The sequence below is a fragment of the Stenella coeruleoalba genome (assembly GCF_951394435.1).
Source record: "Stenella coeruleoalba genome assembly, chromosome: 12".
NCBI lineage: Eukaryota > Metazoa > Chordata > Mammalia > Artiodactyla > Delphinidae > Stenella > Stenella coeruleoalba.
This window is the reverse complement of record NC_137158.1, coordinates 41,752,265-41,768,027: the sequence shown is the minus strand read 5'-3', so window position 1 is coordinate 41,768,027 and position 15,763 is coordinate 41,752,265. Positions and strand designations below refer to the sequence as shown.

At 39.0% G+C, this 15,763-nt stretch overlaps 2 protein-coding genes across 4 annotated transcripts in view; one reads left to right on the top strand and one right to left on the bottom strand.

The window, feature by feature from the left end:
* CDC40 (cell division cycle 40) overlaps positions 1-6,575 on the bottom strand; it is a gene marked incomplete at its 5' end in the record, with an annotated part of 55,768 nt that extends 49,193 nt beyond the window's left edge. The window contains one exon of the mRNA XM_079938828.1: positions 6,387-6,575. Coding sequence (XP_079794954.1) covers positions 6,387-6,575 — 189 coding nt within the window. The remainder of the gene's footprint in view (positions 1-6,386) is intronic.
* WASF1 (WASP family member 1) overlaps positions 1-15,763 on the top strand; it is a 159,019-nt gene that overhangs the window by 57,873 nt on the left and 85,383 nt on the right. For 2 of the 3 annotated variants that reach the window (XM_079938833.1, XM_079938829.1), the window contains exon 1: positions 7,340-7,595. The exons of the other annotated variant lie outside the window; for it this stretch is intronic. The gene's annotated coding sequence lies outside the window, so the exon portion shown is untranslated. Of the gene's footprint in view, positions 1-7,339; positions 7,596-15,763 lie in introns of those variants that run through there. 3 annotated transcript variants of the gene reach the window in all.

The window sequence follows — 15,763 nt, the reverse complement described above, 5'->3', positions numbered from 1 at the left end:
ACCAGAAGGCTTCAATATGCTACCAAATATTGAAACGTTTCACACCTATCCTTCTCAAACTCTTCCAAAAAACTGAAGAAGAGTGAATGCTCCCAAATTCATTTTATGAGACCAGCATTACCCTGATACCAAACCAGACAAGGATACCACAAAAAAGGGAAATTACAGGCCGATATTCCTGAAGAACTTAAATGCAAACATCCTCAAAATGTCAGCAAACCAAATTCAACAATACAATAAAAGGATCATACACCACGATCAAGTAGGATTTATTCCAGGGATGCAAAGATGGTTCAACATCTGCAAATTAATCAACGTGATACAGCACATTAACAAAGAATAAACATCATCGCAATAGACATAGAAAAGGCATCTGACAGAGTTCAATATCCATTCCTTATAAAAAGTCTCAACAAAGCAGGTATAGACAGAATGTACCTCGACATAATAAATGCCATATATGACAAACCCACAGCTAACATCATACTCAATGGCAAAAAGATGAAAAATTTTCCTTTAAGATCAGGAACAAGACAAGATGCCCACTTTCACCACTTTTATTAAACATAGTATTGTAAGTCCTAGTCAGAGCAATTTAAGCAGGAAAAAGAAATAAAAAGCATCCAAATTGGAAAAGAAGTAAAACTGTCACTACTGGCAGATGACATCATTTATATAGAGAAAACTCTAAAGACTCCACCAAACAACTATTAGAACTAATAAATGAATTCAGTAAAGTTGCAGGGTACAAAATCAATATACAAAAGTCTGTTGCTTTATATGTTAACAATGAACCACTAGAAAGAGAAATTAAGAAAACAATCCAATTTACAATAGCATGAAAAACAATAAAACATCTAGGAACAAATTTAAACAAGGAGGTGAAAGATACATACACTGAAAACTATAAGATATTCATGAAAAAAATTGAAAAGATACAAAAAATGGAAAGATATTCTATGCTCATTTCTTCTATACTGTTATGTGTATTTAAGACTATACTTGAAAAAAAATTATTACTATGGCTGCACCTCATAAGTTCTGATAAGCACTGTTTTCTTATTGTTTAGTTCAAAATATTTTCTAGTTTTTAAAAATTTGGCCCATGGTTTACTGAGTACAATTTATAATTTTCAAATGTGGGAATTTTATAGTTTATCTTTTTGTGACTGATTAGCTTAGATGCACTGTGGTCAGAGAATGTGATTATATGACTTAAAATGTATTGAGATTTATTTTATGGACTAGTACAGGGGTTGGCAAACTACAATTATTGGGCCATGTCCAGCCCACAGTCTGCTTTTGTACCAACAAGCTAAGTAAATGTAAGATATTTACATTTTAAAGGATTGTTTAAAAAAAGAAAGAGGGAAAGACATTCATTAAGATGTGACAAAGACTGTATGTGGCCTGCACAGCCCCAAATATTTACTGTCTGGCCCTTTACCAAAGTTTGCCAATCCCTGGCCTAGTATATGGTCAGTTTTTTAAAAATGTTTTATTACTGCTTGAAAACAGTTTTCTGCATTGAGTGCCATGTCCTTTATACCCTTCAGATACAGTTTGCTAATTTCGTTGTTTGAATTTTCTGTGTCATCATTGATATTGTTTTGCTTATTCTATCAATTATTGAAAGAGGTATATTAAAATCTTCTGCTGTAATTGTAGATTTGTCAGTTTCTCTCGTAGTTATAAAAACCTTTTTTTTTTTTTTTTTTTTTTTTTTTTTGCGGTACGCGGGCCTCTCACTGTTGTGGCCTCTCCCGTTGCGGAGCACAGGCTCCGGACGCGCAGGCTCAGCGGCCATGGCTCACGGGCCCAGCCGCTCGGCGGCATGTGGGAATCTTCCCGGACCGGGGCACGAACCCGTGTCCCCTGCATCGGCAGGCGGACTCTCAACCACTGCGCCACCAGGGAAGCCCCTATAAAAACTTTTGCTTAAATATTTTGCGCTTACATTATTAGGTGCATATAAATTTAAAATTGTTATGTACCTCTTTGTGAACTGAACCTTGTATCATTATGAAGTGATCCTTTTTCTGTTTTAAAGTCTATTTTATTGACCCTAATACAGCCAATGCCATTTTCTTCTTCTTGGAATTTGCCTGATATATTCTTTTCCCCTCTTTTTATTTTTGATCTTTCTGGAGATCTTAGCAATCATGGCAAGGCAAGAAAAAAAAAAGAAAAAAGGACTGCAAGGAAGAAAAAAATACTCTGTTTGCAGCTGATACCATTATTTAAGTAGTAAGATCAGTCAAAAAATTAAATAATGGAAAAAATAACACAATTTATTATTATAATAGCATAAAACTAAGATGCACCTAGAAATATCTGCAACAAAACTGTTCAAGATACTGATAGAGAAAATTATAAACTTTCAAAGAAATTAAAAACCTAAAGAAGACCTAAATGAATGAACAGATATAACACTGTCTTCAAATTGATCTAGGAGTCAACCCAACTCCAAACAAAATCCCACCTGGGTGTTAGCAGAATTTACATATTAATTCTAAACCGTATACAGAGTTACAGGGGACAAGAATAGCCAAGACATTCTTGAATAACAACAAAAAAGGATGGAGGTGGGGTGGGGGTGGGGGAGGTAGAACAGCCCTACCAAAGATCGAGCTATATTATTAAAAATGTTCACACCATACACAAAACTTAATTCCATGTGGAGTCATGACTTAAATGGAAAAAGCAAAAATACAGTGCTTTCAAAAGACAAAATGGGAGGATATTTTTATGACTTTGGGAAAAGGAAGAATTTCTCCAACAAGGAAAAGGAACCACAATGCATAACAAGCCACAAATTTGCAACACATAATTGATGAAGGGATAGTATCCAGAATATATAAGGATCTCCTACAGATCAAAAGGAAAAAGACAACCCAACAGTAACTTCAAAAAATCAAATCAAATCACCTATAAGGTACGTGAAATCTCATTAGTGTTCAGTGATATGGATTAAAAACATTACATAAGTTCATACTTTGCCAGAATGCTTGCTATTAGTCACAATACAATTTGACAAATACAGATGAACTTATTTGTATGCTTCACATCTCCTCCCCTGGACATTTTTCTGTCATTAAATTTAGTGGGTGTAAGCTTTTTTAAAAGCATGTTAACAAACGAGCGATGATCAATATCCCTTACTCTCTCATCATAGAAACCAGATCACTGTGGGGTTTAGCCCCAGCTCTGCTTCTAATGGACCTCTGATACCTATTCAGTCTTTCCTCCTGGATTATCTTACTTATAACTTGAAGTGATTGAACTGAGTTTTAGAGACTTCCTCTCACTCCCACCCAATCAATGTACCTTGAATCTCAACATACATGCTTTTTCAAGACTTTGGTTTTCACTTACTCTTTCATTCATTTTCTCACCTAATGTATTTCTCTTAATCTTGTGTACTAGGCATTGAAGACATGAAAACAAATATACACAACAATCTCTGGTCGCCAGGGTCTGGTCCAGGGGAAAGAAAAAAATTAACAAATCACAGCAATGTGGCAAGTGCTATAACTGCGATGTGGAAAGGGGGCTACGGTAGACAGAGGAAATATGTGCACTGAGACTGAAGGACGGTAGAGTTTTCGGGGGTGGGATGAGGGGAGGCATGAGGCAAGGGATCTCCATGCAGAGAGACTAGCGTGGGCAAAAACTTGAGAGAAAAAAAGAAAATAGGCTTTGGGTGCTTTGTAGAGAGTTCAGCATGGGAGAATGGCAGGTCTCATAAGGAACTCAAAAATTACCCAGCAGGCAATAGGATGTCTTGGGGCAAGGAAGTGATATGATAACACTGTAATTTAGAAAGACCACTCTGAGTGCATTGTGAAGGGAAAAGTGGGTATGGAACTGGGAGACAAGAATGGAGGAAGTAGAAAGACCAGTTAGAAGGTTATTATAATTGTCTTGAAGAAAAATTATAAGAATCTGAACAGTGGCAGGAGGAAAGAGAGGAAAGAGAGATTTGATAAACATCATTGGTACTATTGGGTAATGGGTCCTGGTAATGAACAGGACCCATTACCCAATAGCAGGGGTTCAGAAAGAAAGAAGAGTCAAGAATGACTCCTGAGAGAAGTAAGGAAGATATGAAGTAAGGCTGTGTCAGTAAAAATGGAAAGGAAGGAGTTGATGTGAGAGAAATTAATGAAGCAGAAATGTTAGAAGCAGCTGAATGACTAGCTTCAGGGTCTGAGGAAGAAGGAAGAGAAAAGGAAGACCCCTCTGTTCTTGGCTTGGACTAATGGGTGGGTTGTGGGGTCATTAATCCAAATGGGAAAAACAGGTGAAGCAGATCCCGAGGGAAAGAAAATGTCAATTTTTTAGCACATTGGATTGGAGGTGCCTGAGAGCTATCCTGGGAGAGACGGCAATAGTTCTGAAGCTAGCAAGGAGTTTAGAATTGGATAAGGTTAGTGTGCCTGGCACATGCTTTATGACAAGTCTTGAACTCCATGAGATAGTTACTAGTGTTATCCCTACTTCACAGATGAGAAAAAGCTTAGACACAGAGCACCTAATTTATCCAAGGTCACCATCTGGGTAACTGCTGGAGGTAGGACTTGAATGCTGGCGGTCTTGATTCCAGAGCCTGTGTGAACCACTTCACAGTGTTCACCTGTAAGTCATCAGGAGAACTGCAGGTTGAAGGCCTGGAGAGTATGAGGGGTGCAAAGGGGGACTAAGGACAGAGTTTCAGGAAACATATTGAAAGGGAGGGCAGAAGAACAGGGGATCAGAAGACTGCGGATGGCCCCATGGAAGCCAAAAAGAGAGAAAGTTTCAAAAAAGAACTATTTAATAGTGTCACTTGATGCAAATATTCAACTCAGATGACAGAACTTGACAAATGGAAGGGCAGTGACATTACTCAGGGAGAGTAAGTTTCCCAAGAGGCTAGGGCAAGGCTGCATTGAGTTGAGGAGAAAATGAGATAAAGTGAGAGAGCTTCAAAAAGCTGAGCTGTGAAAAGAATGAAGACTCAGGAGGCTGCTAGAGGAGGGGTGTAAGTTTGGGGAGTTTGTTTTGTTATAAAAGTAGGAGGATCCTAAGCATTCTTTCATACTCGATATACATTAGTAAAAAGTAAAATCCATGAATAGCTCACTAAAAGCCTGTAAAAGACTCAGGTATATCACTATCACTAGACTGGGAAACATCTTAAATACAAAGGAGTTTTTGCACACTGCCTCCCGTCACCACATCTTCAGCTCCTGATCACCCCCACTGGGCTCTACTGGGCCTCTACTACCAACTGGTGGATGCTCTTCTCCAGCTCTAGACACACAGACCTTTCCTCAGTTCTTCAAACACACTAAGCTCTTTGCCATCTCAAGGCTTGCTGTCTCCTTTTGCTGGGAAACTCTTGCCTTATCGTGCACTTGGCTGGCTTTTTCCTGTTCCTCAAAGCTGCTTTTGCAAGAGGACTTCCCTGACCAATCTACAGAAGTCATACTCCTAGCTTATTCTTCATCACTGAACTCTATTTCACGGAATTCTTTTTCCTTTACAGTACTCAATCCAATCTGTAACCACTTTATTTGCTCATATTTTATTGGCTGCCTCTTCCACTAAAATGTACGCAATCATGATGTCAAAGATGTCTGGCTTGTTTGCCTCTGTGTCTTCAGCCCTTAGAACAGTTCCTGGCAAGTAACATGTGTTCAATAAATATTTGTTAAAGGAACTATATAACTCAATTTCTCCCTCTGTCACTTTCCTCAATTGGGATCATGCACACTGTTTCTTAAATCTAAGGCCTTTTCTCACTGTCTTGACTTATATATGCACTTTTATTAGATACCAGGAGCTCTGCTGCAAGCTTTATTTTTATCATTTCATTTAATCGTCACAATAGTCCTCTCATATAGATAGATAGGTCCTTTTAAAATTATATCTCCATTGTACAGGTGAGGAAACTGAGGACGTTGTACAACTTGCCCAAGTTCAAACAAGTGGTGGAGCCGGGATCAGAATTTAGTTCTGACGTCAAAAACAAAACAAAGCCAGGCCACAGCTCACTTCAAGTGTGGGCACATACTCTAGTTTGGGAAGTCCTTATTTACCTTTGTTTATGTTGTTACACCTACTCCATCCAGGCCACATCCTAATCCATAAATTCAAATTTCACCCCCTCTTCCCGCTTGCTTTCTGAAGGTGGGAGGCGAGAGCAGGGAGTGCAGGGCTGTCCTGAACTTCCAGTTCCCAGCTTCTCCCAAGGAGGATGCACGTAGGGAGAAGAGATCCAAGCGTTAGCCACTTACCTTTCAGGACTGAGGACGAGGTGACCCGGGGCCTAACAAGTTACTGTCGGATTCTGGAGCAGAAACCGACAATTCCAGCCCCGCAATAGTAGCCAAAACGCTTACCTTAACTGCCACCTCCGGAGCGGAGTCCACCGCCACTGCCAGAGAGGACTTATCTGAAGACGATTTAGTCAAGTGCATAAGGGAGTCCGCGGCTGGCAGCGAACACCGTCCACCCTCACTGTCCGAGTCCGATTCGGACCCTGAACCCGAACCATACGAAGCAGCCAGGGATTCGATCGCAGCCGACATGACGGCAACAGACACTCTGCGGAGACCAGGCCCTAGCGGAAGAAGGAGTAGCTTCAGGTCCTGACAGATTGCCATGACACATTATTTAGCTCCTTTCCTACGAAATCGTTTATATTTTAAAACAATCATTACAGTAGATTAATTAGTATTAGAATAAGAACAACAGGACTTGGAATTTTGAAACATTTACTTAGGGAAATAGAATTATAATAGCTTATAACTTTCGGGACCTTTGCGGCTAGATTAAAGACTACGAGTTCCGAAATGCCTTGAGGCCTCGAAGTGCTACGCTTCCGGCGTGCCGCGCGGCGTGAAGTGGGAGAGGCACGATGGGAACTGTAGTTTAGGTCAAGGGGGCGGGGCGGGGTGGGCAGGCCCCTCTTTGACCCCGCCCCTGAATGGTAGGTTCATTCAATTGGCTATCATCTTTCCTCATTCCCTGGCCGAGCACTGTTCTCTCCGTCCCCCTCCCCCAAACTGAGGATTGGGCAATACCATAAAGCCTCAGGAAAGGGGGGGGGAAGAGAGATATTCATTTCCCCCACTGATGCGTGAGTGGGTGGGGGCTGAGTTTCCCACCACAGATGCACCTGGGCACTGGGAGCTGAAGAGGAAAGTGAGAATCATAAGTGGGAAGACCTTGACTGGCGGGGAATAGCTCCTTTTGGGAAAGATGGGGGATTAGGTGGCGAGAGTCCTGCGGTTCCCCCTGCTTCAGGCGCGGGTCTTCGAGCCCGGTTGTGGAGAGTCGCGCGCTGGGAGGGGGCAGCTGGGGGGCGGCGGCGGCGGCTCGCGGTGTTGTTCGCTCGCGCGTCGAGCACACGGTGGGTCCGGTGACCGGCGGTCGTCGCAGGCGGCGTTCCTTGTGGCCCGGTACCTCGGCCACTGCCCACAGCGGGTTCCACCGGGAAGCCTGACAATCCTGGAGGCTCTAGGTGGAGTCCCTGGAGCTGAGAGGGACCGGCGGCCACCGCCGAAGCATGAAGAAGGGGTAAGGCTAGAGCCCCTCAAGATTCCTCGGTGAGCGCGAGTCTCTTAGGAATTGTTTTTTTTGGGGGGACAGGGTGCCAGGAGAGGAACTCTTCCTCACTGGCCAGAACGGAGAGGTGTGCGTGGAGCACTAACCCAGCAAAGGTTGCGAGGATGGGCGCGCCTACCCCGCGACGGCCCCCACCCCCATTCGCGGGTTTCCAGAGCTTTGGCAGCCAGACCGCCGGCCCGGCTGGGTACCCAGGGACACGGCGGCCGGCGGGCGCACCTGGGGCTCGGTTGCGGGGACCGCCCCGAGGCTGCTCTAGGCGGGGAGACTGCGGGTCTTACTTAGGTGCCACCGCCTGAGAGCCCCTGCCCCCGCGGCCTGCCCCTGTACCTCCTCGCTCTGGGGGAGGCTGCGGCACCCGGTGCCGGAGAAGCCCCGCTCGAGATACGTGCCCGAGGCTCTGTAAAGCCAGCTGGTGCGTTTGCGTTTTTGCGCCGCGCGTCTGTGTCTACAGAGACAACGGTAAAGCGAGTGCGGGGATCTCTTTCTTCGCTAGAAGAGGAGGCCAAGCGCGGTTCTAGCCTCCGATGCCTGCTATGGGGAGGGGGGTGCCTTGAGCAGAGTTAGGGAGCTGCTCACCCAGCTCCGATGTCAGCAGGACTCGCCCATTGTGCCACCCGGATAATTATTCAACTCTGCAGCATCCATTGCACCTTTCCCATTTTTCTTTTCCCCTTGCTGTAGCATGCCCCCTAGCTTCGGTACTCTGACGCCTTCTCTTGCACTTGCGGATGATGAACTGGAATAATGGTGAAAAGAAAGCACATCTGACATGAACATTCATAACCTGTCCTATAGCCGATTAATTAACTAATCCCCAGATAGACTAGATACTTGAATACGACTCAGTCTAATTCTGTCCTTTTCTATGTAAAGTGTGCCTAGGATTATATATAGGTTTTTTTGTTTTGTTTTTTTGTTGTCGGTGTTAGATCCATGTATTAGCTAAGTCTTATTCCTGTCCGGTAATTGATGTAATTGATTTATTGGTTTTTCAACCCGTCTAATGTTTTAAATTTAATTTGTATAGGAGATAACTTTCATTTTCCTAATTGTTGGTAGCACTGTATCATAATTACAGATTCAGTCTCAGTCATTGAACTCTCAGGAACAGTTTTTTCCCTTATGCTCTAAGTTTCTGTTAGGAAAAGTGTATTTTTTAATGTCCAATATTTGATATAAAATTTCTCAAGTTTTGAATAAGGGAAGTTTTGTATTTGTTTTTCAGTAGCGGAATATTTGATTGCCAGTTCTAGCCTTCGGTTGAAAGAAAGGAAGCACTTAATATTTAAGATGGGGTTTTAACTGCCATAACATTTCCTAAATTTATCTAAATTTTACTTTTTATTCAGTTCTTTTCTTTGCAATATCATGTATTTAATTACTTGTTATAGAATTTCTTCTCATTTTTCCAACTTCTGTCTACAAGGATGGGTAGGCTACAATTTTGCACGATCTACTTGAAAAATGAAATATTTTTTGAACATGGAAGAAACAACTGTTGGTTATTTATTATGTTAAAAACTGTTTACATCCCACTATTTAAAAATAAACGATTCACGACCAAAAATAAGTGTTTTATTTTTCTTTTTGTGATCCTCCCTTTCCAGCTTTTCTTGTTTAAGATTGTTGCCATAACCCTCTTGGTAAAACGGAATTGCACATAGACATTGCAGAGGCAGTTGTTTTAAGATACAGTAATTGTTTTATGGCACTTGGAAGTGGCGCACATATAATATAACTTGATGGTGTAGCATCAGTTGCTTGTTAGGAAATGACCTTGCAGTTTACAAAATGGACACCTTGTCTTGGTTTCTTTATATGTAAATGGAAATAAACCCATTTATGCCACTAAGTAGTATGCATAAATTAAGTAAATATGTTTTCATGACGCTTTCAAAGAAAATTTAAATATTTTAGCTAATGAACGATGAAAATATTTCAGTGTAAAATACAGTGAAAAATGTCATTAGGAATTTCTGTGGCATGTTAGAATGGATGATTTACATTGAATTTTGCTTTGGAGACATATGGCTGTAAATTGAAGAATGTTTCTCATCTATCAAGTTTTTAATAATTGAAAATTTAATAGGTATTATAGTTAATACATATATGTAGTTGTAAATATAGGTATAGTTAATATTCATGAAAAAGTTATATGACTTGGTAGTAAACAAGTAGAATATTGAATTAAGTTTGTGAAAAAGAAAATCTCCAGAAAATATTAAGGCCTTTTTCATTGAAAAATTTGCAGATGACACAATTCAAAATACATTTTGAATTTGTAATACATTGATTTTTGTAGTGTAATATAATACATTGACTTTGTAATACATTGAAAATACGTTGATCATTTGTGAGGTGTGATATGGAGCTACTTTGTTTATTATTCAGGTTTGTAAATAACCATTTATATATTCAGAGACGGTGTATAAATATAATACTATATTTAATTATACATTTTGCTTTATTGTCAGAATAATTTAAGGTATTTCCAAGTGCTTGATTTTCATTATCACAGTAGCTAGTAGCTTTTGATTTTATTATCGTGGGATTAACTGTTAATTTTCATAGCAAAAACTATTAAAATATATTATTATTACTTTTACCAAAACAGTGCTTTTAGTTACTTTGTGGGTAAACTTCATATAAATAAGACTATTCAAATGTCTTTAAAGTTACTATTGTATAGCTTCTATTTTTGAGAATTAATTTGATGACATTTTTAATGTTTTCTTAAATGACCAACTAAAATTTAGCTGTCATTATTACTTGGATAAGTACAGTTTACTCAAGGTTTTTCTAAGCTTCTTGAGGACAGGAACTGACCCAGTGCTTATTGTCATAAATCTGAAATTGCTAGCATAGTGTTTAGCAAATAGTATAGGTTTAATTTTTTATTGGACAAATAAAATGAATGAATGAAGACTATCCATTGATTTAATGTACCATATAGACATTTTTTAAAAGATCTATCAAATAAATTTTTAATTCATAAAGCTTATAGCTTTATCTCAAGAGAAAAGAAAAAAAATGTATTTGGAAGTTCTTTGAACTTCATTTACCTGTTCAGGCATAATTCCTTTAGCCACACATTTTTTGAACTAGCACTAAATACTATATAATGCATACATTGTCAACCTTTCGTTTATGAAATGATAATAATTTTCTCCTTATTTCTTACAGGTCACTTCATGAAAATGTACATTAAAGGTTTTTTTCCCTAAATTAGATGAGTATAGATATATGTTTGATTCTTTTTGACTTTTCATTTTTCCAGTAAAATATTAATAAAAATGTGTATGTAGAGTATATCCTGTGCTAAATGTGCCTGAGTACCTAATTTTAAGAATAAGTGACCTCTAGGGTGGAGATTTTTATAAAATGAAGAATCTTGTGTTTTTAGTTTATCATATTCAGTTTATAATTTTGAATCTTTGTGTAGTGGTAGTTCCTAACTTACAATAGGATTAATTATATTTTAAAACTTGTAAAATAGTTTAGAACTTGGAACTTACGTTCTCAGGAACAATATGCTTGGTTAGATTTGCAGACAACTCACCAAATTTAACCTATAATATACTTGAATTTTAAGAGTAGACTAATACTATTAGAGAGTTGTAAAATTGTATTATTAGTTAATATAAATACTATATTGAAAATACCTATTACATTGAAAATACCTATAGGTATAATACCTATACCTATATTGAAAATAATGTGTACAACAATCTTTCTGTGGGAAAATCAATTCAGAATCTACCTTGAAATGCTAGGAATACGTTTCTCTTGTGCTAGACATAACAACGTTATTAGGAACTTGTCCTCTGACACCCACTGGACATGAAGAGGAAGATTTTCCTCAGTTCAGTGAGTGGTGCAACCTTACATCATCTGGGGCAAGAGGTCAGAGAATGAGAAATTGGAAGGAGCTAAGATCTGTTTTGTAACGTTGGACAAGTCATTTTACCTCTTAAGGTCTTTGGTTTTCTCATTTATAAATTGAGAAGGTTGAAGTAGATGATCTCTGAGGTTCCTTCTGGTTACAAATAAAATTCAAAGGCGTTTTGAAGCTAAGTGTAACCCTTTTTTCTGAGAGTTCATTTTCCCTTTCTAATGTGACTGCTTATATACTTCCTGTCAGAAAATTTCTCCTTTCTGGATCTACCTCTGGAAAGATTATAGTCTTACTCTTTTTCTCACATGCCTATTCGTGGGAGCAAGACTTTTTAGGTTTTTAAAGGAATTTTTGTTGTTGTTACGGTTGCTGTTTTGTTTGCTTTTGTTTTTATTCTTTTTTTAAACTCCCAGCACCACCAAGAAACAGAATTAAGATATCTCCAGAGAAATTGTTTTAGAAGGCAAAAATATTGTAACTAAAGTTGTGGAGTGGGTGTATGAAGGTAAAGAGTTGGAATATGACCTGAGAATAGGGTTGTCAGATAATGTACGGGGTATCCTGTATTTTTATTTGCTAAATCTGGCAGCCTTGCCTTGGGTGCTGTGGATCTTTTGGCCGGGCAAGAGTACGGTGATGGGGTGGTTGGAGGCAGAGGGAGACAGGGAGAAAGTCCTCCTTCAGGACAGGGCAGTTTTGTTGTTGGTGTTTTGGTTGGTTGTTTTGTTTTGCCCTCATTCATTTTTGTGTTTCTAGTACTTGTTCTTTAAGCTAAATGGATGTTTGAGCTGATATAATTATGACGGAAGAGCAGGTAAATCTCTTAGGAAGGTGGTAAGATCAAGATGCTGTGAGAAAAGGGGTTATGAAACACAGCTGTGTTTGTCATATACACTGGAGTATTTTGTAGGTTTTTAATTAACTTCTTATTTGGAGGTTAATAATATTCAAGAATAACAGGTAACAGGGTAACGTGGTCTCCTAAGAGGAAAAGAAGTACCATTGCATGCTTGCTCCGCGTGCCAGCTACTGTATAGGTACTGTTATATTTATTGTCTTACTTATTTGATATCATAGTCTTATGAGGATTTTATGGAAGAAGGGGGTTAACTGAATTAAACAAGTTCATCCTGCTCAGCAGGAGCACAGGTTCCCTGGGCACCACTCTCTTCCCTTTACTGCTGAAGCAGCCATTTTAATAACTTGATAATAGTAATTCTGCCTGCCTGCTACCTCTCCTTCATCTGCATTTGCATAATCTAGTGGTGATTGTCCCATGCTAAGCCAATTATTCATTCAGCACATAATTAGTGAGGGCCAACTAGGTGCTAGATAGATACAGAAAAGAGAGTAAAATAGAGGTCTTGATTCTCTTAAGCAGCACCGTAAGAGACTGATACTAGAGAAAGGCACACATTTATCATTAGAAATTGTGATGAGCGCTCTAAAGGACAAGAACAGGTAACCTAGTTTACCTTGGAAATCAGGGACAGCTTCTTTGAGGAAAGATTGGTGGACATTACCTATGTGAAAAAAGAATAGAAGGTAAAGAATGCGTGGAAAACAATTTTTGAGATGGGAAAGAACTTGGCAGGTTCAAGGGACTAAAGAAAGGCCAGAGTAGATGAAGCTGAGCTGTGTAGTGGGCAGGAGGGCTTTTGGAGGTAAACGGGAGGCAGACCAGGCAAGGCGCATTAGCTCTGGCTCAGTGAGAGGTATGGATTTCTACTTTAAGTGTATTGGGGAAGGCCATGAGGAATTTTAACCAGGTTAATCCTGAATCAGTTCTGTCCTTTAAAAAGATCGCTCTGGCTTAGAGGGGGCCAGGGAGGCCAATCACATTTCTGCCCATTTCTGTAGTTTATTGGTCCAGTTCTAGACGCCCGCACTGAGCCAGGCTACTCAATTTTTCCTGGGTCCTAAGTGCCCAGAGGGTGGAATAATTTGTTTTCTCTCCAGTGGCTGAAGCTATAAAACACAAAACTGAGAAACTGTTAATGGCCTTGTTTCTTGCCCTGTGAAGTAGATAAGCAGGGGCATCTTGAAGAAAGAACAAGAAGAGAAGCAGATACAGAGTCTTGGCTGTGTTCAAGTGACTTTGTCCATGGTCCTGAGATTGGGTTGCAAGAGGCACCCTAGTATCTTTGTTATAAGTTGTCCTTTGTTACACAAACTAGTTGGAATGATATTTTTGGTGCTTGGCAACCAACTAATTGAGTCCTAGATTAAGTAACTTGTACAAGGTCACAACGGTAATAAAAATGGTAGAGGTGGAACTTGAATAGAGATTTCAAAGTCCCATTTTTTCCTATAACCATATGCTGCCAAGCCACCACTCCTTAAATTAATGATTCTAAAGTGATTCTAAGGAGGTGGGTGTTGGGTGTGATGACACCTGTTGGATGATGATGGCAGCAGTGCTTTATTTGGGGTATGTTTTGCAATGGTAAAACTTCCTGGCATTCTTTTCCGTTGAGTAACAGTTACTCAGGTCTACTCTAAAAAGTTAGCCTTTCTATAATGACTAACTCATTTGAAAAGAAAAAGAGAAAGAAAAAGCTTGTGTGTCAGGGAATGGATTAACTCATTTGATTCCTCTACTGAGAAATGTGAAGTCTGTTATGTTTTCATGTTATGCTACAAAAGTAAGCTTTTTTGTTTTCCATTCTTTGATAAGACGTATGTTGTCTTATATCTGGGTTTTGTTTGCTTGTTTTTTGGTAAATTTTTGTAACATAAATGTGCTTTATATAAAGCCAGAGAATTGTGGAAAGGTTAAGCAAAATGGGAGGAATATGAGAAGCATTTTATATTTTAGTTGGAGAAGAAAACTAGCACTCATTTATTTTGAAAACCAAAATAAAAGCTTTGTGTGATACACCATAATACATGGCTAGAAATCTATCAATTTTGTTGATATTTTCAAAGGACCCTTTTTTGTTTCATTGGTTTTCTCTGTTGATTTTCAATTTCATTGATTTCTGCTCTATTTTTAAAAAAATTCTTCTGATTACTTTAGGCTTATACTGCTCTTCTTTCTCTAGTTTCCTAGGGTGGAAGCTGAGATTGATTTTAGATCTTTCTTCTTTCCTAATATATGCAGTCAGTGCTATAAATTTCCCTTTAAGCTTTTGATAGATCTCACACATTTTGATGAGTGGTATTTTAATTTTCACTTACTTCACAATATTCAAAAATTTATCTGAGACTTCTTTGACCCATATGTTATTTAGAAGTGTGTTATTTAGTCTTCATATATTTGGGGATTTTCCAGCTACCTTTCTGGTATTACTTTCTAGTTTAATTCCATTGTGGTCTGAGTGTATACGTTGTATGATGTCTGTTCTTTTAGGGGGAGGGTGTTTTACAGCCCAGAATATGGTCTATCTTGGTGAATGGTCTGTGTGAGCCTGAGAAGAATGTGTGTTCTTTGTTGTTGGGTGAAGTACTATATAAATGTCAATTAGATCCAATTGACTGATGATTCTGTTCAGTTCAACCCTATCCTTATTAATTTTCTGCCTGTTGGATCTGTCAGTTACTGATAGAGAGGTGTTCAAGTCTCTGTAATAGTGAATCCATCTATATTTCTCCTTGCAGTTCTGTCAGATTTTGCTTCACATATTTTGGTGCTCTGTTGTTAGGTATATACATTGAGGATTGTTATGTCTTCTTGGAGAATTTACACCCCTATCATTATGTAAAGCCCCTCTTTATCCCTGGGATATTCCTCTGCTCAAAAGTGTCTGCATTCTCTGAAATTGTGTCTTTATATTTAAAGTGGGTTTCTTGTAGACAGCATATAGTTGGGTCTTTTTTTTTTTTTCTAGTGCACTCAGATGTTCTTTTAATTGCTGTATTTGAACCATTCACATTTAAAATGGTTATTGATACAGTTGGATAACTATCTACCATATTTGTAACTATTTTGTATTCATTACATTTGTTCTTTTTTTAATACTTTTGTCTCTTTCAGCCTTCTTTGGCTTTAATTAAGCATTTTATATGGTTTCATTTTTCTCTCCTTTCCTTGCATATCAACTATATTTCTTTTTAAAATGTTTTTAGTGCCCTAGAGTTTGCAATGTACATTTACAACTGATCTAAGTCCACTTTCACATAACATTATGCTGCTTCACAAGTAGCACAGGTATCTTATAACAGAATATATCAGGGACTTCCCTGGCGGTCTAGTGGTTAAGACTCCACGCTTCCACTGCAGGGGCCACGAGTCTGTTCCCTCGTCGGGGA